We start from the raw sequence: 27,091 nt of genomic DNA, 5'->3' as shown, positions 1-27,091 counted from the left end.
ATTACCTTGAAGGTCATAGTCAAGGTCACATTCGACCGTAAAATTTTCCGCTCTTACCATTACCGGGGTCAAAAGCATACGGTTCTATTTAAAATTTTCAATTTGACCTCTAAATGACCTTCAAGGTCATGGTCAAGGTCACCGTTGGATTGCTCACTCAAAACCCTGCAATGGTCAAGGTGACATTCGACCGTAAAATTTCCGCTCTTACCATTTCCGGCTCAAAAGTGTACGGTTCCATTTAAAATTTTCAACTTGACCTCTACATGACCTTCAGGATCATAGTCAAGGTCACCGATGGATTGCTCACTCAAAACCCAGCAACTTTTGTCCCAATTATTTTTTTGTTTGAGCAGTATTTCCTGAGATAGATGGGGGTTCCAAACTTTTTGAACGCCCTGTAGTATATGTGTTACTGCAGTGAAATTAAAATTGATCAGCTGTATTACATTTAAAATTACTGCAATCTCAAACTTCGACGCCAATCAAACGTGTAAATCATAGCGTAAAGAAATATTGCGCTGCGTGTGCGACACGCTCTACGTGCTAGCAGTGGCTAAGAAATTTGTCCTCTGCTCCACAGATGTCGCGGAGCTTATGTACCGAAATTACCTCGAAGTCATCACCCACGAATCGACAGGCGCCAGCGCCATTGTTGCCGAGAGAACCTGCTGTTTTAATTGCAATTACCTCGTAGTGTTGGAATACGTTTTTGTAGCAGCCTTTACTCCTTAATCTTTTCGAATTTGTTCTGAGACAGTGCGTTTGGGTATTAGTCACACTAGGTTGACGTTAATTTTGTGTTAATTTTCCAGCGTATTGTGCTTGTGCCAGTGTTAATCTTTATAATGTCTTTTGGTAAACAAGTTTTCGTACTCTTTGATAGTAAGCCTTCTGTTAAAAAAAATTAGTGATATTTTCAGTGTTTTTAAATACTATTCAAACTGTTTAAAACGGCTGCAGATATGGTTAAGAGGTTAGTATGCTTACAATTTGATTTATCTTGTTCCAACGTTTCAAATATGTTTGTAATCTAATCACTGTCATTAATAATTGTTATTGATACATACCTAGCTGTAACGTATTTTATAAATATCGTTCTTAAATGTTATTGTTTTAAATTATGTTTAAATGAGAAATTAAAACACTGATAAGTTAACAACAACTCAAAATTATGTTACAAGGGTTAATATTTAATTTTAAACTGACATACGTTCATAAAATAATAGAATTCATTTGTTTTTGAGTGGGTACGGGCATTAGAAAACTTTATTTTATTTGTTTACATGCTTTCTGCGATCTCTTGTTTAATTTGAAGAAATTTATACATTCGTAACGTTAAAAGAGAGATAGGCTCTCTTTTTTTTGGATTGAATTGCTGTATACATACCATATTAAATGAAATGGATTAAAAATACTATTAATTACTGTACTTAATCATAACAAACATTTAACAAAGAATAACAGAATAACACCATTTTTCTTTGTTATTACTCCTTTGTATGCCTATATTTTGTCAGAATCAGAACATAGTTGGAAATAATAACCAGTAGGACAATTGTTTTAACTACTAAATTGAATAATAATAAGACGAAGTAAATGAATAACGAATTGGAATAACAAATCTACATTAAATGATCAATTGTAACAATGTATACACTTAACGTATGGTTCATATTTAATGTAGAAAAATTAATCGCGTATATGATTTAGAACCAAACCTATTCATTTTTGCGGTATGAAATGTTTGTGGGAAGCAATAATATTGAAAAGATCAATAAATCAATTTGAAATATTGTCTATTGATGTGTACAGTTCCTTTTTTTTCCAAACTTCGTCCGTTTTTCACAACCTTCCTTTTTCGAGAGTTACTTGTAACAGAACTAGAACAAATTTGGAATATTTCTTGTCTTCAAATTCCAATTGTAATAAAAATTATAGTTACATTTTTTGCGTAAACTATTTTTCCTTCACGATATATGAGTATGGACATGGATGAAAGCAAAGTCACCAGCCCTGTTTTTGACTCGAATGTCCAAGTTCCGGTCTTTACTCATTACCCGTAAACGAACTATGGCGTGTCTGACATGAATTTAAATAGATAACTAAAGTTGGCAGGTCATTTAAAATTTCGTAATTTGTGCCAGTGGAGGAATGTCATAATGTGGCCTTAACTAGCCACCTTTAAAAAAATTGTTATGGAAATACAAGGGGAAATTTCGTAACCCTAAGTTGACACGCTATCTAGAAAAGAAAAAACCAGTAATGATTCTTAGAACACAAATATTTGATGTGGAAAAACCGTATTCAAGTGGTGGAGTGATGTTTATATTGTTCACACACAGGGTGTCCAATGTTTTGTGTACCACACAGTTGCCTGCGTTCAAAATAAACAGATTTAACTAAAACTATATTTATCCTAAGAGAAATTTTTGCGAAAAACTGTTTTGTTAATAATAATTCGTGAAAATAATGCCAACTGTAACCATGGCGATATTGAGTTCTTATAAGAGTCTATTACAAGTTTCTATAGATTAAAATTCGTTTTTCCTATTTCTATCAAATAAATTACTTTTCATCACATAATTATTTCAGGTTTAAATCGAAAATGCATTATGTCATAAAGTGACATCTATGTAAGTGTCACCCTACCAAATTTCAATAAAATCTTACAAAGTTATTTCAAAAAAACATTTTTTTTGCAATTTAATGCCATCTAGCGGCTAAATGAAGCAACTTAGAAGAGGTAAGTTTAGTTAAATCGGCGATTTTGATCACGGAGACTGTGGTACAGCTCAACGTACAAAAAACATTGGGACACCCCGTATATTTGATCATCCTTATCCTTATCTTCCTTTTTGAGATACACATTTATAACTACCAGGAAATTGTTTAAAAAAATTACGAATTAGCGTTGTGTCATGTGGGGTGTCACCGTGAAAATATGTAGTATGTACGCATTTCCTTTTATAACCGTTTAAGTATTAAGGTGTAAGGACTCATACATTTTCCAAGAACTTAAACTGTCCATTTTGATGAATTTTATCCGGGAATTGTCACGAAGCTAATGTTTTAAGTCGGAGCTTTGAGATTTGAATTATCTGGGACTCGCACGATTAAAAATATTTCACATTCGTTAAATAGTTTTATCGTTTTAACAAATCGTTTTTTTAGTTCTGGGTATCATATTATATCCGTTTCATTGTAAAAATGATAATTTTTGTGCTGAATAATAATAGGACGTAACCTCGATGTTGAGATAAACTGACAGGACTGTTCTTATCACAGTAAACGAGATTAAATCGTCAAGAACCATTAAAAAATCAGTGTGTATGGTATTTCGTGTTAACACCCTCTTAAATACAAGTAGGCTGCTGGGTATGGCCTTGAAAGGTCATCATTTGGTAACTATTGGCTGGTTTCACATTGCTACGAACTCATGGCCTACTATAATTTTTTATATGTTCGCAAAAACGCGTTAGGAATTTTTTATTCAGGGAAACAAAAACTCTAGTTAAAGAATCCTAAATTTGTAGGTGGTTTTCAAAATGGCGGAAAATGCTCTTAGAGCAATAAAAAAAAGTAATTGAAGCTTGAAGTTTGTAGTTTCTGAATCTGAAACTATCGGTTTTATGGACGAAAATTTTTTTTCGAAATCATCTCTTTCAAAAGGTTCGCGGGCTTCAATAATTTGTTTTGGTAATCCCACCTGTCACCTCTTTTAGTTTGATTCATCCTTTTTAATTTGAGTTGTTCAAGAGCTTTGCTCTTGAAACAGCAACATTTCCTTTTTGGCTTTGATAGTTAATTATTCAGGAATTAATGATCCCACAGAAAATCTAAGCAGAGCTGATTTCATTTGACCTATGCCTATTTATTCAGTATTACTGTGGTTTTCGTAGTGCTCTTATTACTGTGGTTTATTGTTTATTCAGTCTTACAAATGTTTAAAATGGGAATTTGAAAATCTGCATGCTATTCAATGGGGCCATTTCCAGCAGCGTTCTTTTAAAGTTTGGACAGGATCGACATTCGACAGTGGACTAATTGTACCGATTCCATGATTTTCATTCACATACAATTTTAGCTTATAATTTGCATTGGTTTTGTTACGATGAAATCTATATATTGTAGTCTTAGAATTAAACCACTTTTGACAGTTTTTAGTAGTGCCATCTATACTACAGGGTGAAACAAGTACAGAATTGCAGAATTCTATTTAATGAAAATTGCTACATTTTCCAGGATTCTGTTGAATAAGTACGCCATCTATTATTTCGTGAAATTCCAATGAAACGTTAAAAACAAAAGAGTAATTTGCTACTTATTTACTTTCTTTTATAAATATTTTATATCGAATTTCATCCATATACTCGTACATACAAAGTCATTTTCGAGATGCCCTTTTTACTTCTTTTTTTACACTACTATGATATTTCTATTGATCCATTGTACATGCCATAATATTTTCCGAATAAGTTGTAACTCGCCCCTTTTATTTTATTGGTTTGTTTCTAACCTTTATATAACACCAATAAATCGATATTGCTGGATATCTACAAGCATGAAGCCATACTTGTTAGCATGTACACTATGTATGTGTCTCCGCATCTTTCTTTTTTTAGATGTTCTAAATTTGTTCCCCGAAATTCTGTTAGGGATTCACAGCATTAATTTCATATATAAACTCATGTAAATCTAGACGCAAGAGGTTGATGATTTGATGAAAATTTTCCAAGCAGAGTTCATGTAATAATGAAAATGTAATAATTATTTACGTACCAAGATTTGAAAGTGGTATTTCACAGTACGGTGAACAATTTGACACAATTTGACGGTATAGTCTTTCCGAAGTCAGTTGAGCATGTATTAAAACGCCTAGCAATAAGATTTAATGAATTTCATAGGCGTCCCTAGAAAAGTTTTCTGCTAAAGATAAAAAATAATAATAATTTGTATATAATGTGTAGAAAATTTCTATTATATGTTCATTTGGCCAACAACATATTTTAATTATTTATGCCCTCAAACAATTTTATTATGTTGATGGTTATTTTTGGTTATGACATCAAAAAACATTTACATTTTCATTAAAATATATTACTGCTCGGCAAGAACCAACGAGAAGGTATGAACGTATCCTTGCCAGGAAAGGTTGCTGGTTTAGGTTAGAAAAGTTATTAAATAAAAATAATCAACAATAAAATAAAGTAAAATAAATATATGAAAATTTGCACTGCACTGCTAAGTAATATGTCAATAACTGAAATTTATGGCCGGTCGCCCAGTACGGCTGTGCTTGTGCGCCGTTTGCCCGCACGCGCATTCAGGTTTTTCAAATATTTCAACGCCGAGTTGCTGCGTAACGACCGAACCTGGTACATACTGCCTAGCTAATTGGTCTTCAAATGAGGTAGGAAATACTATAATAGAACTACAACAGAATAGTTATTGGTTATAAATTTATATCAAATATATAACTTATTTATTTTGAAAGCGCAGTTGTCCGGTCAATTTAGGAATCATAATATTTGTATTGTGTTATCAATAATATTGGATTCTGTTGGGTAGGGTAATTTGAGACATATAACTATTTTGCAAGGAACATTTCCATGAATAATCTGCGATGTGTGATATTTTTTGGCTGTAGGGCTACATAATTCTAAATTTGTCGACACGAAAAATGTTCTCTGTGTATTTTTTCTTGTATTGGGAATTTATTATTATCATACCATACCTTTCTTACCTTATATGTTTAGTTATGGTCTATTAAAAACTCTGGACTTCTCTGCTTTATATCCCACAGATTTTTTCTTTAGAAAAGGTATTAATTTTGGAAATTTGCTAATGTCAATGTTCTTTTCGGGTATTAACCATAGACCTTACAAATTGCCAAAGTGTGCTCTGTCAATACAAGCCGTTGCTGTACAAACGTGTGCGAGGGAGATAGAGCTACTGCGGGCAAAAATCAAGGAAGGGAACTGAATTGAATTCGGTTTCTCTTCATTTAACAATACATATTTGTAAGGGAAGTTTTAATTAATTATAATTAATTAATAAGAGCGTAAGCATTATTTGTTAATTTGGGATTTCTGTACAAATTAGAGGTACAAAAGGGAAATCACTAGAAATTTAAATTGTAATATATTTATAAATACCTATAAATACGTTACAATTTTATTTATTAAAAGTTATAGTATAGTCTCATTATATTAATCTATTCATTACCGCCTTGTAATAATTTATTTATGGCATGATTTAGCACTTTTCTATTTATATATTTTAATGAAAACTGATAAGGGCTACAAATAAGATAGTGTGGTATTATTAAATTTGTAATTTTCTTAGTGTAATGTATTTCTTGCTAAATAGAAATATATCCTTCTCTGATCTATTTGGCACAAGCGGTTAAAAAATATATTAATTATTACTAATATTCAAAGTAAATTAATTTAGTAAATTTATTCCCAGTTTTTGTCTCTGATTCCATATAGCTTTTTTAACGTGACTTGGTATTTTAAAATATGTTTGTGAAATTAATTTAAGTTGTAAGATATGGCTGTATAAAAGTATAATCAAAGCAATGATCCGAGGGGCGATCCGCTAAGGAAAAAACGTACGAAGATTACAAAATTTCTGAAATCTCTTGTGATGTATCTGCAGATTTCAATATCGATTAAAAAAAAATTACAAATTTCATATAAATAATCAAGATTACAATATCTTTCAACCGATTACAAAACATTTCAGGAGATTTCAGTTATTTTAGTNAAAAAAGTATTTTTTTTTTGTAAAATCCTTATAGTTTCCGAGAAAAATTTATTGACATTGTAGTGCTTTCAACCATTACATAGCTCGACAACTGTAGCCTCTAGCGTCATTCGCAATACCCGTGGAGAGCCACGTGGCCTCAGCGATTCCGAATACTGAAATCCGATTTTACAATCGTCGTTGCGATAGTGTTTACAAAAGTTTTTTAGTAGTTAGTGTCAAAAATGGCTTGCGTGTATAGCAACTCGGAGCTGATGGATATCGTTTTAATTTATGGTAAAGTAAGACAACATGTGTATTATGGTGAAGCAAGACAATATTTGTGTTAGTTCATAGAAACTGGATAAGACGGGCCCAAATGTGTTTACACGTCGGTGGACAAAATTTTGAAGGGTTGGCGGGTATATCAAATTATTTTATTATATAAAACCACAAATTAATTTTATTAATTAATAATAACAATAGCGGCAAAAGTAGTTGAGTTTGCCGAAATAAAAAACGTGCTATAAAATTCTATTTATTTGTTTCCTTGCGAAATTCTTTCAAGTTCTTGTCCGTTTTTATCACACTTTGCCGCCATGCCGGTCGCATTGGGCGTGGTCAGGTTTTACAGTGAACCCATTTCCAGTGCCGTGCAGAAGTGTATTTTTAAATCATTTTCGAACTGCCCTTTGTGTTATTTTCTTTACAAAATTGTATTTGTAAGAGTCCCCTGTACATCCAAAATTTTTTTTTTGATAAGTTCTGAATCACGCTGTATTATTAATATGTGCGTTTACATCAAGCTGAATGTAGATTAGATATTGCACTAGATAACAGTGATGGCTGGTGAAAATTAAAACGATTATATTTTGAAAATGAAGCGTAAGGCGCATTGTATTTAGGGGATGTCTGCTGGAAATTTCATATTCTCTTGCTTGAAAAACCATTATTTTCAGAAAAACGCATAAATTATAAACAAGCCGGTAACAAGTATTTTACTCATAAGTTCGTTGTGTTTTGCCAGTTTTGCCTTCACTAGCGTCATCTCTCTTGCACACATCAGGGCGACTGACCTCTTTTTCTTGGTCCAGTCCGCAGTTTACAAGGTCTATGGAAACAACGCACTTTCCTAGCTAAAAGTGCTAACAGACAATTTCTAGGGCGTTTTTTATCGTTGTCAGTAAATGCATTTTATCATGAAAATTAAAAGTACAATGTTCCCTCATTAGCCGTAGCCATAAATTCTAAGTAATCTTATCGAGTTGCGTGAAATACTTCAAATGAAAACGATACTTGAATATATCAGAATGCACGCTTCGTTTGCAGCGGTATTTCTGGTTCGCATTCCTTTCGCTTGCAACGTTTGAGAATCTCGCCATCTTGAGCAATTCCTAGTGATGAATGATAAGAACTAATTAGGCCGAATTTTTAGACCAGTTTCTCGCGAGGTGGTATTAGACGTTGACCAACGCGGATTTGGGTCAATGATTCTTATCGCAGACGCCATAGGCAGACGCTCAATACTTTTTGTTCTTCAAATACCATGCAGGAGGCGAACAAAGAGTTGATAATAACGTTTTTTATACAAGGCGTTTCTAAAATATTGTGCCATATTGAAATAGGAGGTGGAAAATGTTATTTTAAATCAAAAGATTCCTGTGGACATGGATCCAAAAGCATTTGATTAAAAAGTTACAGGAAGAATTTGAAAAAATAATGATTTTTATATTTTATCAGCGGTGTATTATTTTTTTTAATAAACTCATTTACCGCTCCCTTTTCAACGACACTGATAAAAATTTGAAAGTACATACTATGGTGGCCCAAAAATAAACGATTTTTTTCGTGTCTCTTGTGAAAATATGTTAGTTTATCATGTTTTAAGGGTCCACTCAAAAATCAACTCAAAAAATTTTTTTTAGAAGTCGCTCCAGATTTTTAAAAATTTCCAAAATCGTCAAAAATTGAATTTTTAAAAAAAAATTGTTCTCGTTATTTTATCATTTTCTAGGTTGAAAAAAAATCTCGATTCTGAAAATTTCAAATGGATATTTTAATTTCTAAAGGTCACTCATAATTATTTTAACTTTAAAAATAGTGTACCTACCTAAAATGTTTTCGAGCGACCTCTAAAAATAAATCTCAACGAACTAATAATTTTTTTTATTGGATTTGATGAACAAAAGAATAGAAATAAATCACGTGACACTTAAAAAATTTCTTGAGTTAAAATTTACTACCGCACTGTTAGTATCAAATATTTATATTTTTTTAAATGTAAGTTTCTCGTTATTTATTTCTATTCTTTTGTTCATCAAATTCAATAAAACAAATTATTAGTTCGTTGATATTTATTTCTTAGAGGTCGCTCGACAACATAACTACACTATAGTAGGATCATATTCGATGCAAAGTAATAAATCATTGCCTGTCAAGGGAGCCAATGAAGTACGCTTTTAAGGGTTTTACAAATTGAATAATTTCTTTATACATTATGAAGGGACGAGGGGATCAGTTCAGGTCTGGCACCCTTGTTCCTACAAAAATTCGTTTATTCTCATAAAATATTTATTGTAAATGTAATTTATTATAAATCCAATTTGTTTCCTAAATTCCACATATGTACTACATTTTACCTCTGTACGCGCCACTGTTGTTTACTTGTTTTTTGGAAGCGCTCTCTAATTGACGGCAAAGCTCGCCAGGTTAGTATTTGACGTATAACCGACCAGTTCGTACACTCGATGCACCTGGGCGACTACAGCTACTACCAGAACACAGTGCGTATGCAGCGGTATTTCAGATTTTACATTGAATTTCATTTTAAATTTGAAATGATTTATCTTACGCCTCCTAAAAATGATGACACGATTTTCCTTTGATAAAAGACTGACAACTTTTTGCTCTACTTTGCATCGAATACGATCCTACTGTAGTTTGAAAATTAAAATAATTATGAGTGACCTTTAGAAATTAAAATATCGATTTGAAATTTTCAGAATCGAGATTTTTTGACGATTTTGAAATTTTTAAAAATCTTGAGCAACCTTTAAAAAAATATTTTTTGAGCTGATTTTTTGAGGGGGCTCTTAAAACATGATAAACTAACATATTTTCACAAAAGGCATGAAAAAAATAATAATCGTTTTTTTTTGGGCCGCCCTAATACATGTAAATAATCGTATTTTTTACAGTCGAAATCATTGTGTAAGACTTCATCGATGGAGGATTGTGTTTATGGAAAATATTCCAAGACAAATGTAGTTTTTAAAGAAAATTTTAATATTTAATATTCCAAAAAGTTTTATTAATAGACAGGATGTAACATTTTTCAAGCCACACCATTGGGATTTCGATCACCTTAAAAGATAAAAGGTCTTGGAATTAGATGACCAATAATTTTCCCAAGAGAAATTCGATCATTTTTTAATTTTTCGTATTGTGGTTATCGAAAAACTAAAAATTTTAAAATTTGTTTCATTTACTTTTTTCATCAAGCCACCAAATTATTAATTTTTTGCAATTAGTTCTTTTAAATCAAAACTTTCCAAATATTTCTCCAAACTATATTTTGGTAGTGTTCATTTGTCACATTGTCAAAGCCTAAATTGCTATAATACGATGAACAAGAGCTACATTATGCTTCAAACTTATTGAACTGAATATTTGTCTTTGTTTCATGAGAAAATTAAATTTTTAATTGTCTGATCAGCCAATGTTAATGCAAATTTAACCGAACCGTCAAGATTCTCTTTGGTATGTTCAAATTGCTCAACTTCGTTCATCGACCTTGTATCCGTTAAGATAACCGAGATCCCAACGGTACGGCTTGAACGAGTACCCTGTATATCACAAACTTTCACCACATTTTGTTAATGCCTGTCTTTAAAGTTTGACCAATAAAAATCAAACCACTCTGTGTTAATTAATAATATACAGGGTGTATTTTTGAATGGGGGAGTCGTATTACACAGACTTCGTAAACCGTTAAACTAATAACTAAAAATAAGTGTAATAAAATCAATCGGTAACGTATTCCGCCGTTCTCGTTTAATCGAATTTGCCCGTTTGTCTACCATCCTGTTGACAAATCATATCAGGTGTAAAGTTAACTTGCCTATTCCGTTAGTGTAAACAACAATGATCAAGCATGTGCGGTGCGAAACTATTGGTCTAAACGGAATCAAAGGCAATCCCCGCTAGAGACACGGTTTTATACAGGACCGGACTTCACATCGTATAGTAGTTTTCATTTCGTGCGTATCATTGGCTGCTTATTATTGTAGGGGCAAATCGCTGTGTGTTATTTATTCACGATTGACTTTCCTTTTGCCACAAATAAATAATTAGATAAACACTATAATCCTGATAAAAGCTCCTTGAGAATATTTTTTAATTGTAACAACACATGACAGCATGTTAGTTGTGTGTTTACCGTAGAAGAAAATTGGTTGTAGTTTCCATAAATTGGTTAGAATGAAACGTTAATTGGATTAAACTGTTCAGCAAAGGAAAGGTAAAAGTTATTGTAGGTCAGCCGGTTGGTCTGTTCCAATAACTGTTACAAATAGTTACAAGCATTTACCTTAACGCTGGTATTAAATTACAACAGGTTTATTATCATTGTGGAGATTGCAAGTATAAAACACTATGTTCTCTCTGTTTGGTTGAAGAGGGACAAGTTATTATATTCCCGCACTGGTTGTCGAAGCAAGTTCTGTAACTTACCTACATACATTTTATCATTTTCTTGGTAAGTCGGTGGGAAACGTAATGGTTTATCACTACCATTGAAAACCGCATTGTATCCGGATAAAAACGCATGTAGGTTAAACATGTCAATTTATGTAGTCAATAGAAATAGAAATGGAGGAAGTGGTAGTACTTACTCTATTTTTGAACATTTAACCAGGCCACAGACTACAGATATGCTGCAACACAGTCGTATGTATAATCGCATCTTGATACCATAACTTCAAAAACCGTATGATATTCTTTATGATCTTATTGTTAACAACATGTTAGTTTATTTTTCATAGTACGGTGTTATAAAGGAAAAGCGTTAATTGCATCAATGTTTTCTACAGAAATATTTCTATGAAATAATTATTTTTCCTTTAAATATTTAGGAATGCAGTTAATGATAGGAAGTGCTAAGCCAACATAGAATGCAAGAATTATACCAATTAGGCCAGAAGCTATTGCATATAGCTCGTTCTACCGAATTAATTTTTGTAATGGGCCGTGGACTTTATAAGTTTAATAGACTGAAACGTTTTACGTATACATTTGCGTTGGGCTAGTTTTTATAAAGACCAGATGTTTGCCAATAACTTCACGCGGGGTACTTTTTTTTTGTTGTGGTTTTGGTACTTCTTTATTTTCATATCTATCCAATTTCTAACAATTGTTCTTATATTCTTTCCGAAGTCAGTTGAACACGTAAAAAACGCCTGGCAACAAAATTGAATGAGTTTCATAGGCGTCCTTAAAATTTTTCTGCTAAAGGTAAGAAATTATAATAATTTGTAGAAAATTTCTATTATATGTTCATTTGGCCAACAACATATTTTAATTATTTATGTCCTCAAACAATTTTATTATATTGTTGGTAAATTTTGTTTTGTTCCGTTTCAAAAAGTTAAAATACCATGTGATAATATTAGTAAACAAGATATCCCTCTTATTTCATGTCTATTAAGCCAGGTCATCCATTTGAAAAGTGCCTATTCTTCATGCCACCATATTTTATTGCTAATTTATTACATCAAACACGATTTTATTGCTCCACCCCTTTCTTAGAAAAGTGGATAATCTTACTTAATACTTATACACCTATATCTCCAGAACCAATGAAGATGCAGGTATTTACCCGGCGCCATATTTTATTGCTGATGATATAGGCCATTTGCAATTTCCCAAATTCACCCCTACAACCCTCAGCAGATTTCTCACCCCTCGAAATTTTGAAAAATCCTTGGAAAGCGGCTTTCCCGTATACGAGACGTTGGATAATTTATTGCTAAGTTGTCCATCGACGGAGTTCGTGGTGAGACACCCAGATATTTGGATGTATGTAAAAAATATTACTGTTTACTTTCTCAGTCTTCTATTTGGATGTCTGTAATTTTATATGATCAGTCGTCCTAAGGGAAGTCGAGATATACAAACGATGGAAGATGATTGATTTGTATTTAGGTTAGTTTCGAGTTTCTAGTGCTAAGAACTCTCGTTATTGATTTCGTACATCCATCTTACTGCAAATCTGGTAGCACATATAAGAATTTTATGATAAGGCAAAATGCCAATCTTGATTTTTTCTTCAACCGGGAAAATAAGCCAGTTAATGAAAAGATGCTTTTATGAAACCTTTTAAAACGTGTGAAGAAGTGCCTAATTGTAATTGCAAAACAATATATTCCGTCCCGCTTATAGAATACAAAATGTCGAATATAATTAAATCTTAAGAAGTTAATTGGTACATGATTAACTACAATTTGTATTGTCTTTGCCTCAGTTCACCGAATCGACCTCTACCAAAAAAAATCGGTGCTAATTTTAGCTCGCATTGTTCTTTAGTAGATGCAATATCTGGAATTAGGTCAAGTCATTGCTGGACCACCCAAATATACCACAGTTGATACGTGTTTCTGTAGTGCTTCTTTTATGGTCTATTAACGCAGGGGGTCAACAACCGTCTATCTCCACAAGACCCATTCATTCAACGAGATATGAAAGAAGGCAATATGCATCTCGGTGGAATAGATTCGAGTTCTTTTTATTTCCTCAATTACGCTCAATTATAAACGCTCACGAGGCAGAAATATCTGCTCCCGATTTGGCCTCGGACTGAAATTGAATTGAGATGGTTTTAAATCTAAAATATTTATTAACGGGCATTACGGCATATTTTTTTATTTCTGAGTCATTTTATGTTAAAAAAAAGAGGTACACAATATTTCATGAATGACAACAACATAAAATGTACATGGGATCAATTTACATAAAAAAACTGTTCATTTGATTAAAGAAAGAATTTTAGTTTCGTGTTCAATATAATTATGTTACTAAAAACTAACCCCCACTTACAGTTACTCCCTGTCTAATGGAAGTTTTCAATTTTGAAACTTCAATAAAAACGTCGTCATTATTCCACTTATTTTGAGGAACTTTGACGTTGTTTTATAAGTACCTAAACTCAGCAAAAAAATTAAGGGATCAAAGAAATTTCCAAATTTTTTTAGTGATTCGTGAAATGTAACTTCGCGAATAATGTATCGAGAAAATAAAAAAAGCATCTTGAAGCTTGAAGATTCTAGTTTTAAAATCTTGAGAAGAAATCACACTCGGCGCAATCACAACAAATAATAATAGGCAAAAACTTTCCATTTTTTTTTTAGGGGTATTTTGTTATGTTTAAGAAAAACAAAAATTCTCATTTTTTTCACAATTTCGCATTGAATTAAAAAAATTAAATTAAATGTTCCAAAAAAAAATTGGCAGAGTTGAAAAAAACTGTTATATTTAAGAGCTTGAGAACTTTCGAAAAAAAGGATCAATAAATCGTATAGCGCGTGTAAAAAAATGCATGAAGATTCACTTGTGAGTATCAACTTAAATTAATGCAATTAATTTTAACTCGATGAAATACGGCATGCCAAGAAAAAAATCGCATCAAAACTGAACAGAAAATTATTCAGTATACTTTTCCGAATATTTTGAAATAAAAAAAAATCAAAATTTCAAAATTTTTTTAATTAAAAAAACTATTTTTCGACATTTGAAATGTTCAATGTGTATATGTATTTTGTGAAAAAAAAATCATATTAACGTAAGTCGAAATATGCTTCTGTTCCGAGATACAGAATGTCTAATTTGAATTTTTTTATTTATTTTTATTAATTATTTCAGTGTTTTAAATATATTCACTCGAAATTTGGTGGTTGCATTTTATTTAGCAATATTGACAGCAACCTACTAGATAATATGTCAATAGAAATTAAAAATACACAACTTGCAATAAATTATGTTTTATTTTTTCCTCAAAAACGGTGCATCCTGCGAAAAAAATTGAAGGGACCAATTTCATTCAGAATGGCAGATGTCCTAAAAAATATATCAAAACGGGAAAAAATCATTGGCGTACCATTTTTTTATTAAAAAAAATTGTGGCATTCTCGCACGAACGCCACTGGTGCAAGCAGAAACATTCGGATCACCCCAAAAATGCGCATTTATACCTCCAAAGTGTTTTTCAAATTTCGAGTCAATATCTTTAAAACTGAAATAATTATGAAAAAATAAATAAAAAATTAAAATTTAAACACTGTATCTCGGAAACGAAGCATATTTCGACCTATGTTTATATGAACTTTTTTTCACAAAATAACTTCGGCAACCACACCATAAAATATTTCGCACTTATTTACAAACACCTTTTATACAGGGTGTTTTATTAAGAACGGGATATAGCGAGTGAGAAAACACGATCTATTTCATTGTTTTTCCAAACAAAAAGGAACGTGAAATTAAAAGTAGACCAGTGTTGTGCAGTTAGGTCATGCCAATACTTTCATATGCGAAGTAAAGGGAGAATGCAGCGTGTAACGGATCGTCGGGTTTATGAAAAGGAAGTCGTCCATCGTTTTAACCGACGTAGGCGCTCGTTTGTCTTCTCTCGCGCCCGTGGATGGCCATTACGAACGCAGGTGTTCGACACGAAACCCTAAAGTAGAAGGTGGAAACACATTTACTGGTTTGTAACTGTTTTCCTCGACTTACATTTATGTTTTGCGTTTTATTGCCTATTTGCGGCTAATTGCACGACATATTGCAGATACCGGTCGAAGTTTTCAATAGTCAACATAGTCAACATGCATGAAATATAATTTCTTTTAGAACTGCATAAATATTTAGCCTGTAACCGAGAACAGCGGTAAAATGAATTAATTTCTTTAATGTTACAAATTTATTATAAATGTTTGATATTATGTAAGAATTCGAATTTTGTCACGTGATCATTGTTACGTCATTTAGTGCGACAGAGCTTCTCGGCCGCCTGCCGTCTAGTGTGATGTGATATTTTCTTTATATTCCAATATCGTGTATCTCTTTTTATTGATTGAAGACGTAGTATCCACCATTAAAGTTTGACACCATACCATTAACACCCTGTATATTTGATCTTACTTTTGTACCCTCCACGATTTCTTATCAGAACTCTGTTTACGTTTACTATGTTCTGCGTATTTTTTAAGTTGTAAACAATATTGTATTCTAAAAATTGTCGAAAGCAAAATTTTTCTCGGAAATGAAATCTAATATTTTAAATTTTACTAGTAACATAAACATGTTTATATAAAAACTTAGACTAATGGTGCCGGAGTGAATTTAGTATAATTAAATTAGTTTTTAATGTGAAACGTCTAGACATGTTTGCAGTTTACATTTAAACCGATAATAAATCGATAAAGGGATAAACATTACCCAGTAATTATTATTATCTATAGATATAAAGAATGTGGTAGACTCCTACTATAATGGGAACTACCTAGTTAAATGCTATCTATTAAATAGGCCAGGAACAAGAGCTGGAAAATGACCATTTCACGATTTTTTGTTTCGGCATGCTGAATTTATCACTGTAGATGCTAAATATTATGTACAATAACATATTAGTTTCCACAGTCATAAAAATGGGGGGGGATGATTGTTTACAGGCTTGTTAATTGTAACGAGTGTTCAAATAAAAACGTGGTCGAAGTTGGCTCTGACACATTGGACGTAGGGCGTAGCTTATAGCGACCAACTTAACCTCATTTCTCAACGAGCTGTATAGCAGCTGTCAGTTTCAATAACAAAGCGGCGGTACAGCGCTTTGACAGATGACGTTTAAGTTCATTTGATATACGCTACGCCCTACGTCTAAATTTTCAGAACCAACTTGACCACGTTTTTATTTGAACGCTCGTTATAATTTTTACGTAAATCACGTTTTTCGCTTATAACTTTTTTCAGTTCATTTCCACAAGAAAACAGTAAAGTACTTTTTTTTCTTCTTCAAAAGACTTACAAAATCAGTGCGATTGTGGAAGATCCTCGGGATCGTCCAGACTAATAATTAGTTAATTTGTTTATAAGGCCATAACTTGTAAACTATTCAACTTACCGATTCCAGATTTCGTGTGAGTTATTAGACAGTGATAAGGAATGGGAGGATGCGATGCCAAAACGTTCTGGTAATAATAACGCAGTTTATAAATGTTTAATTTAAGTCATAAATAAACTTCTTCTGTTTATAACTTTTGATCTAATTAATATTTTTTGACGCTCGAGAGCTAGTTTTGTAGGTCTTTTGAAGACGAAAAAAAAGTACTTTACTGTTTTCTCGTGAAAATGAACGGAAAAAAGTTATAAGCAAAAAACGTGAATTTACGTAAAAATTATTCAATTAACCTGCGTGTAAACAATCTTCCCCCCATTTTTATGACTGTGGAAACTAATATGTTATTGTACATAATATTTAGCATCTATAGTGATAAATTCAGCATGCCGAAACAAAAAGTCTTGTCCAACTCTACATTTCCTGGCCCATGAATACGAGTAACTACGATAACGACAATTATTTTGGTGTAAAAGGTTTTGCTCAAGTCTATTTTTTTCTGTGTTAAAGGAGTGTTTAGGAATTATTCAATAACATGCGCTATTATCACATTTAAGAACCAACTGTAGGGTCTAAGACACATTTCTTAGATTTTCAAAATAAAAAACGTTGAACATTGTATACTTCTCGACTTGGTTAGTTTGAATATAACAGTTGCACAAAACCGTTGCATTACTGTAACTTTTTTACTTTGTTCCCAATAAAACCAGATCCCATTTCTTTGCAAATAAAAGTCAATCGTTAGATTTGCGTTCACGGTACGCTGAATCCATTTTTAATGGTCGAGGATTTTATTGAAAACAAAAAAGCCACGACTTTCTTTGTAGAAGTCGAGCGGCCAGCATAAATGAAGAAATCTTACAAAATTGAAATTTTTAACTCTGTCACTTTCTCTTTTGACCTCTAGATGCGCTCGGAAATAGTGGGAAAAATTCGAGAGAGGAACAATGCCGACCGAAATTGTGACATTTTCTTATCGGTAGATCAGTGGCGGCTAGAAATAGGAAGATCAATTTTAAACTTTTATACCTCAAATGATTTTTATATAAAATCGATTCTCCGATTCCTTCGAGATGCGAAGTTGTCAACAACTTTCTCGTCAATGTAGTTTATCTGCTTTATTAACATTTTTTTATACTGAGCATAACTAATTCGTCCAAACTTTCTTGTCTGCTTGTATCTCTTAAAAATGTTTTTATCATTTTTAACCATTAAAGTGATTAATATTAAAATTATTTAAAGAAAGTTTTTCCAATGAATGTCTACTAGATTTTAATTTAAATAAATAATTCTTTAGAGACAAATGTTTATAGAAAACCAACTCGCACTAACAGATTTCGAATTATCATACTGATATAAAGAAAGGAGTATTTAAAATTTTGTAGGAAATAGTGAAATTGATTTCTCCGAAAGATTAAATTTTTGTTAATGAAATTAATAAAAACTGTGCTGATACACAATCACTATCCTGGAAATTTTGTTGAAAGAGTTCTTAAGAATATTGAGAGCAAAACAAAAAATTCTGTCACACAACAAAGGGAATTTGCAGCCACAATAAAAATTCCATATACATATTCTTGTGTTAACAGAAAGACAGTTTTTCAGACAACTAATATTTAACAAATTTTTTTGACAAAGACGGTCCTTAACTAAATAAAAAAACGCTTTAAGGCATGCCTTACGAATGCAAAAATCATTGTCAAGATAATCCTTCTGACGCAAGAGTGATTTCATTATTTTTTAAAAATTGTATTCGCCTGTGGCAAAATACCCAATAAATAAAGAGAAAATCAACTGTAACAAAGCAATTGTAGGTACTTACTTTTACTTCACTATTATAAAAAAAATCCACTATTTTTAAATACTACCGATTTAAGTTTTAAGTTTATGACTAAATAATGTTTTAATTAATTTAAAATATCTTGAGGAAAAGTTTTTATTTAGATTTTAAATCAATTTGCGTGAAATAATTGAGACTATTAAATAATTATTGAAGCCAAAACTATGTCTAATTATTATTATGTTGCAAATTTCTAAAGAAACTTTTCGTTTTGAGTCTTGCTTTTTACATATTTGTTGATGTTTATGCCTTGAAAAAAAAACATCCACCTTTTACTAAATACCTACTTTATAACATACTATACAGGGTGGTCGAGATTTTAATAGACAAACTTCGGGAAAGTACTAAACAACAAAAATTAACATCACTTTTCTCTATGAACATAGGGTCACAAAGCCACTGTTTATGAGATACAGGGCGATGATATTATCAAAAATAAAACAATTTTTTTAAATATCTGGAAAATCGCTTCATCAAATTTATCCAAATTTGGTACATATTTTTTTTCGAATATTTCTCCTAGTTCTGTATGCACACAGTCCAAATCCAAAAACCAGTGGCGGAGAAACAAGGACGTTGTTTCCTTATTTAGAGTAAAACTTCTACACCACTGAATTAATTGGTTATATGAATACATTTTACAACGGTCTGACACATTCCGAATTAAAAAACACTCTTTTATTTCTGTCGAAAAATGAATGGTTTAAGAATTATGAGACATATTATGATGCGGTTTTCCAGATATTTAAAAAAATTAGTTTATTTTTGTTAATTTCAACGCCCTGTATCTCATAAACGGTAGTTTTCTGCGCCTATGTTCATAGAGCAAAGTGATGTTAATTTTTGTTATTTAAAACTTTTCCGAAGTTTGTCTATTAAAATCTGGACCACCCTGTATGGTCACGTCACTGAACTTGGCTGCTCAACTGCTTAAAATAAACATTGCGATTGATACTGCGCATAAGTAAGAGACGAGTCAAGAATGGACTGTCGATATCAGAAAGTTTTGGGTTTTCAGCTAATAAAAGTACAAATATATTATTAAAAACATAAATATTTGTCAATTTTTAGTAGTCCTACATGGAATATTTATTTATTATCGTATATTTGTGTTGAGATCAGCGACCAATTGACCCCGTATAGAAACCGAAACGTGTATTATTATTTTTAAATACCCTATTACTTTAAAGATATTTCAAACAATGGATATTCGTTTCATGCTGAAATTATTCTTTATTTCCACATGTCAAGGAAAATGTACTTAAATTGCTTAACTAATAATAAGTGCTCTGTACTCAGTTATCATTTATGTAGTTTGTTTTGCGGTTAAAAAAATACTGCTTTCACCAGGAATTACCTTCGGAATAGAGATATTTATAATTGTAGTATTTCCAGGCAAATAAGTTTACAGGTACTTTTTGTGTAGTAAATATTTGAACAAGGATACAAGGTCGTTGTATTTAATCTGTATACACAGAAATGTCGTTTTTACGGTTTTGAAGTAAATTTGTTTTTATCGGTAAATGATAGGCTTAGGTTTATTTATTTATTTTTTTAAATGTCATATTTATCATGACGTTGAATTTTACCATGCATTTTCGCAGAATACGTTGTAATGGGTGCAGCTGTTACAGAAACCATTTGGTCAAATCATGTATTTAGTAGTTGAGAAGTTTCCGGGAAAGAAAATCAAATATTTGTAAATTGAAACAGAATAGAGCATTCGAGGCGTTTGTATTTGAAGTCATATATTTTGTTGTACAGAAAAATCCCAAATATGTAGAATAAGAATCCGAGTTTGCCTATTCCAAAAAACCATTGCTAAATTCAGGGGAACAACAAACATACAAAAACAACGAAAAATTACCCGTTCTTCGACATATTTTTCCCTATAACATTGAAAGTAAGCCCTAAATAAAATAAGTCATTCTTTATTTTTTGTTTATTTGACGATTTTCTATAAAGTTACAACAACAAAATTTTTAGGGTAGAATTGACATAATATGTTCTACTATTTGTTGAAAAAGTTTCGTCAATATTTATTTACTTATGTTAAAAATTGCTCCAAATATACATATGATTTTCTACTATTTTTCGCTCATTGTTAATGCAAAATTCAACTTTTTTGAATCGCATTGTTGCAACCTTATAGAAAATCGTCAAATAAACAAAAAATAAAGAATGACTGTTTTATTTAGGGCTTACTTGTTACAGGGAAAAATATGTCGAAAAACGTTTTTCGTTTTTTTTTTGTATGTTGTTCCCTGAATTTAGCAATGGTTTTTTTGGAATAGGCAAACTCGGATTCTTATTCTACATAATATTTGGGATATTTCTGTACAACAAAATAGACGACTTCAAACACAAATACCAAAACCTACTTTTACTGCTCTATCGACTGGACTATTATACAATTCATCTGTTGATATCTGTAAATACAGGGTGATTCACAACTTATCCAAAAAAATTTGGGAATAGATGCGGCATGAGAAATTGAGTCAAATTTTTGTAAAATCCTTATAGTTTCCGAGAAAAAAATTATTGAAGTTATAGTACATTCAACCACTACATAGCTGGACAACTGTAGTCTCCAGCGTCATTCGCAACACGCGTGGAGAGCCACGTGGCTTCAGCGACTCCGAATACTGAAATCGGATTTTGCAATCGTCGCGTCGTTGCGATAGTATTTACCTGTTATTTATGGTGTTTACAATAGTTTTTTAGTAGTTAGTGTCAAAAATGGTTTGCGTGTGTAGCAATTCGGAGTTGATGGATATCGTTTTAATTTATGGTGAAGCATTTGTGTTATGGTGAAGCAAGACAACATTTGTGTTAGTTCGTAGAAACTGAGTAAGACGAACCCAAATGTGTTTACACGTTGGTGGATAAAATTTTGAACAATTGTTGTAACATCGGGTATGTCAACTGATTTTATTATTTAAAAACACAAATTAATTTTATCAATTAATAAAAGCAAAAGCAGTTGAATTTGCCGATATAAAATAGGTGCGATAAATTTCTATTTACATATTTCTTTCCTTGCGAAAGTTTTTGTCCGTTTTTATCACACCGCCATGCCGGTCAAGTTTTACAGTGGACCAGTTTCCAGTGCCGTGCAGAAGTGTATTTTTAAATAATTTTGGAACTGCCCTAAGGGTCCCCTGTACATCCAGATTTTTTTTTGGATAAGTTCTGAATCACCCTGTATATGTAACTGTACTATACATATGGTGAACATTACACAAACGAATGTCTAAATGCTATATTTGCTGAAATTCATATGAGATACGAGAAAACAATAAATACAAATTTCACACACAACAATAAACAACAATGAGGTAATTTTCTTCAATTCCAAAGAAAATAGAAATGTTGATGAAATCATCATTGAAGAATTGGGCGATTTGTTACAAATTGGATAATTTTTCTGTTACGAAACAAACTTGGAAAAGTAATTTTCACAACAATTAAAACTATTAATACAAAGACTAAGTGCTATGATATTACGCATACTCGCGGTCATGTTATGATATGACGTCATATGGAGAATAATTAGCGATTTGTGGATACTGTGGATATCCTATCTTTATTGCTTAGCTTTCGTATCATGTGCATTTTAAAATAATCTTAAATTTCGTATTTGTATCATGCTTTCTATTTTCCAAATAATGAAAACATTTTAAAAATCAATATTGAAATTTACAGGCGTAAATATATATTTAACACCAATAGTGCTTGTATTTGTTCATGGCATTTTAAAACGTCGGACTATATTCGTAACTTGCTCCAGCAGTTGCTAACTTAAAATAAAAAAGAATCACCGAATGATTAATAAGATAGTCATACATAATAATTTTTTTCCAAATGATATGTTCGAATAAAAAAAAATGCAAAAGCTGCTAAAGAATTACCGAATAATGTTGATAATACTGAAGGGTAATCGCTATCCACATGACGTCATGCGTTAAGGAATCGATTTTAGTTGAGGGGAATATCATATCTCTTAGTCTTTGTATCAGGGGCTTGACGATATTTAATAAAGTAACTTTTTTAAAATATATAAATATTTGTAATTTCTATTTCAAATATTGTTTTTTAAGAAAATTGTTTATTGGTACTTACCTTTGTGAAAAATTATTTATCGAAATAAGGCGAAAAACAAATTTTTTCACAAAATTAATAGTTTATAACAAATTAATAATTAATTATTGCAAAATGTACCGTGCAGTTATTATTTTCATGCGCTACCCTAGATTGAAAAAAAAAAAAACGTTAAAATTGGACCACAATTACCGGAGATATCGCAAAATTTTCGGGCAGTTAGGATTTGAAGTCTCGGAACGTTTCTGTCTTATTTCCCCCTCCACATTCCAGGTGTAAAAATGTATTCGAGGGGGTTTTTTAAAGGGTTAAAAATTACTATAAAATGCATTTTTTCGATATCTTTAACCGTTATTATGAAGTTTAAGGGTTGATTGATTTATTCCCGAAATTTCAAGTCTAAATGTATATAAATAAACAAGTTATGAATTGTTTTAAAAAAACCGCTATCTCGGCTAAAAATGGTCCTAGAACATTTTTTTGTTAAATTCGTGAAAAATTACCAGTATTACGAATATCAAAGCGGCTTTAAAAAATATTCATTCTTCGCAAAGTTATTAACGAAAAACCTTATAAACAAATTACACTATTGTTTACACGCCGTTTTGAGGAGGTTAGCCTATGAAATTACAATTTCCAATTGCATATCTTGAAAATAACGAGCGTTCAAATAAAAACGTGGTCGAAGCTGGCTCTGACACATTGGACGTAGGGAGTAGCTTATAGCGACCAACTTAACCTCATTTCTCAACGAGCTGTATAGCAGCTGTCAGTTTCAATAACGNTAATTTCTATTTCAAATATTGTTTTTTAAGAAAATAGTTTATTGGTACTTACCTTTGTGAAAAATTATTTATCGAAAAAAGGCGAAAAATTTTTTTCACAAAATTAATAGTTTATAACAAATTAATAATTAATTATTGCAAAATGTACCGTGCAGTTGTTATTATTTTCATGCGCTACCCCAGATTAAAAAAAAAAACGTTAAAATTGGTCCACAATTACCGGAGATATCGCAAAATTTTCGGGCAGTTAAGATTTGAAGTATCAGAACGTTTCTGTCTTATTTCCCCCACCGCATTCCAGATGTAAAAATGTACTCGAGGACGTTTTTTAAAGGGTTAAAAATTAATATAAAATGCATTTTTTTCGATATCTTTAACCGTTATTATGAAGTTTAAGGGTTGATTGATTTATTCCCGAAATGTCAAGTCTAAATGTATATAAATAAACAAGTTATGAATTGTTTTAAAAAAAACGCTATCTCGGCTAAAAATGGTCCTAGAACAATTTTTTTTTAAATTCGTAAAAAATTACCAGGATTACGTTTATCAAAGCTGCATTAAAAAATACTCATTATTCGCAAAGTTATTAACGAAAAACCTTATAAACAAATTACACTTTTTGTTTACACGCCGTTTTGAGAAGGTTGGCCTATGAAATTACAATTTCCAATTGCATATCTTGAAAATATAAGTCAAGACGAAACAAATGAGCCCTCATAAGGCTCTTTATTATAACGCTAACAACCGCGTTTTTGCAACTGAAAAAATGCTATTTCTAATAAACAAATGCAAAACTCGTAAACAAATAAAAAATTTTTTACCAAAATTTCAGGGTTTCTCAAGGGTAACAAAATACAACTTTTACTGCAGTTTAGAGACGATTTATGCTCTTTTCTTCTATTTATAGCATATTCAAATTTCGCAATTATTTAAACAAGTTGTTAATGGATTTTAATTTAGCAGATCTCAAATGAAGCGTTTTTTGAAAACCTATAAGTATAAACAGAAGCAAAAACTCCCGTTGAAGATAGCTTTTTAATACAGCTAAAAACTCCATTTTTGGACATTTTTACATTACAATCATTGTTTAAACAATGATCTTGTTGTTTTAAACCGTAATTTTTTGGGAAATATTATTTATTTTTGCCTAAACTAACGATTAAACCAAGTTTCAATCTGAAACAAATTACCTTTTGATTTACATGTATTACAAATTTCATTTACTGGGCTAATAAGGCTTACGATATAAGAGCAAAAGGAAAGTGGTTTGGTGTTATACCAAACGGGTTTTCGACTGATGTCCGTATCTATGTATATCTGACACTTGTTTTTTTAGAACGCATTTTTATTTACAGTTTCTCACGTTGTATTAAGTCCAATTGTAATCAGTTTTATACTTAAAGAAACTCATCTGTAGCGGTGTACATTTCGATACGTTTTTGGCAAGCTCACCTATCAGTAAGACCGTAATAAAAGCATCGTTTTATCGTACACATATGCCTAGTTGTAAATTATTACAGTTATTGGGATAGTAGATAAGAAACAACGAAGGTGTGTCCTAGTCTTCTGAACGCGGCTTAAAACGTAATTTGGTTACAAAAAAAAACCACTCCGCACTTATATTGTTGTTGTTAGTTTGTTTATAACTTTCTCGTTCCTATAGTCGCAATACGTCTGGCTTTATCTCTCCTTTGTTCACTTTTGTATATATTGTGATAATGAACTTTCAACAAAACAGCGCAATTAACAACTGATGTCATTTATTAGTGTTTTGTAAAAAATATAAATATATGTTAAATTTAGAGATATACAGTCGCGTATAAATTTCGCGAGAATGAGGTGTTTGTGTTTAGTAAATCTACCTAGGGTCATAAATGAGCGGTAAGTCAATTTTCTTCATTGAAAATCTTTGATTAACGGAAACTTGCAATTGCATTACCCAGACTTTATGGTGATTGTTTACATGTAATCGATATCGCGAAGTAGGATCGAATTTAGGTAAACATGTATGTAGCTGTATGTTTAATATAGTGTTTTTTTTATAAAAAATACTGTTAGAATTGAACACTTTGTTCTCGTTAACCTTTTAAATTTATATGACACGGATACAGTCAGCCGGCTTTTGGTCCACTTATTGTTTTTTAACATTTGTACTAGTAGACTTAAAATATTGTCTAAAGTTATTTAATTGTACCATAGTTTTCGTTTTTTCTTTATTTAATTTTATTTAAAAATTAAAAAAAATGCTCCAAATGGATCGGTCAAGGGTTATTTTTATGAAATAAGCTTTGCCTAACCAAAAATTTCACATTGAAAAAGGCAGACATACAAAATACACATCGCTGCATATGGCGCATTTAAAAAATTAACGTTTTAAAAATCTGTTTTCTTGTAATAACCTCATTTTTAATTATTTTTGCCACTTTTAAATTTATTTGTTTTTGCCAGTTTGCATTTCAATTTTCAGTTAGAGATATCATATGATGTTTGTATTATCCTAGGTATTATTAGTATTATTACTTCCTTCATCTTTTAGAGTTTGTAGCCAACCAGGATTCAAGGTCACAAACTTAAATTTTGGTAAAAAAACTGGATGGTTTTTATTTAATTTCTTAATTCATAACTAGGCTTAGTGCACGTGCATACTAACAGAGCCGGCGTACTATGGGTCAAACGGCATTTTTTTATGTCAGAATCAAATATCTCGGAAGAAGAATTAACGAATCGTATTACATTTTTTTTTAATTAAAGCTTACTTGATGCAGATTTAGGGAAAATTATTGCGAATGTTATCATCCCCTATTTTGGGGGTGGAAATGAAGGGTGAATAGGTGAAATAGTGAAAATCGATTTTCTTCGTTCAAAAATCTTATATCTCTATAAATACAGTGAAATTAAGACACATTTTGGTGGAATCAATGCTCAATTGAAACAAGTTACGGAAAAATTATGATATACTGTCCAATATAGCATTCAAAAGTTCTTTTTTTTTTTTCAGCAAACGAAAAAAATCCTTGTATATTTACTCGTCTGTTTTTAGTACTTTTCCATTTTTTAACCCTCAACCTTAATTTGCATCCTTAAGGAGGACGTGATGAAAAACCTCCAGAAAGTAAGAGAGGATTAAAAACAGTGATCATATTTATATTCATCGAACCCCTTCCGATGACAGATTTTTGCTAAGTGATGAAAATCTTTCCACCCCTTATTCCTACCCTTAAAGCACGGACTAATAAAAAGCTACACTTAAAAGTTTGACGACGAAAAAATAAACGTTTACGTATCTAGGGGCCACAAAAACCCTCAACAAATACCTTCTTTGACTTTTTACATTCCACCCCTAACCTCAAATTGCCATTTCCCTTAAGGGATAATGAAAAATCACCCTGAAATTTACAGATGGCATGAAAATCGTCTACCATGTTATTTAAGATCAGAGAATTGAAAGAC

At 31.5% G+C, this 27,091-nt stretch overlaps 1 protein-coding gene across 2 annotated transcripts in view; it reads left to right on the top strand.

The window, feature by feature from the left end:
- Nucleotides 1-653: 653 nt before the first annotated feature.
- The window catches only part of LOC108914613 (protein pellino), a 40,799-nt gene continuing 14,361 nt past the window's right edge, over nt 654-27,091 (top strand). The window contains exon 1 of one of the 2 annotated variants that reach the window (XM_018720460.2): nt 654-976. In XM_018720460.2, the coding sequence (XP_018575976.1) occupies nt 966-976 (11 nt within the window). In that variant the 5' untranslated portion in view covers nt 654-965. Of the gene's footprint in view, nt 977-25,382; nt 25,523-27,091 lie in introns of those variants that run through there. The other variant, XM_018720458.2, reaches the window with a different exon arrangement.

The sequence above is a fragment of the Anoplophora glabripennis genome, unplaced genomic scaffold (genome assembly GCF_000390285.2).
Source record: "Anoplophora glabripennis isolate ALB-LARVAE unplaced genomic scaffold, Agla_2.0 scaffold974, whole genome shotgun sequence".
NCBI lineage: Eukaryota > Metazoa > Arthropoda > Insecta > Coleoptera > Cerambycidae > Anoplophora > Anoplophora glabripennis.
Note: the sequence above shows the minus strand (reverse complement) of the source record. Positions and strands in the feature narration are given on the sequence as shown.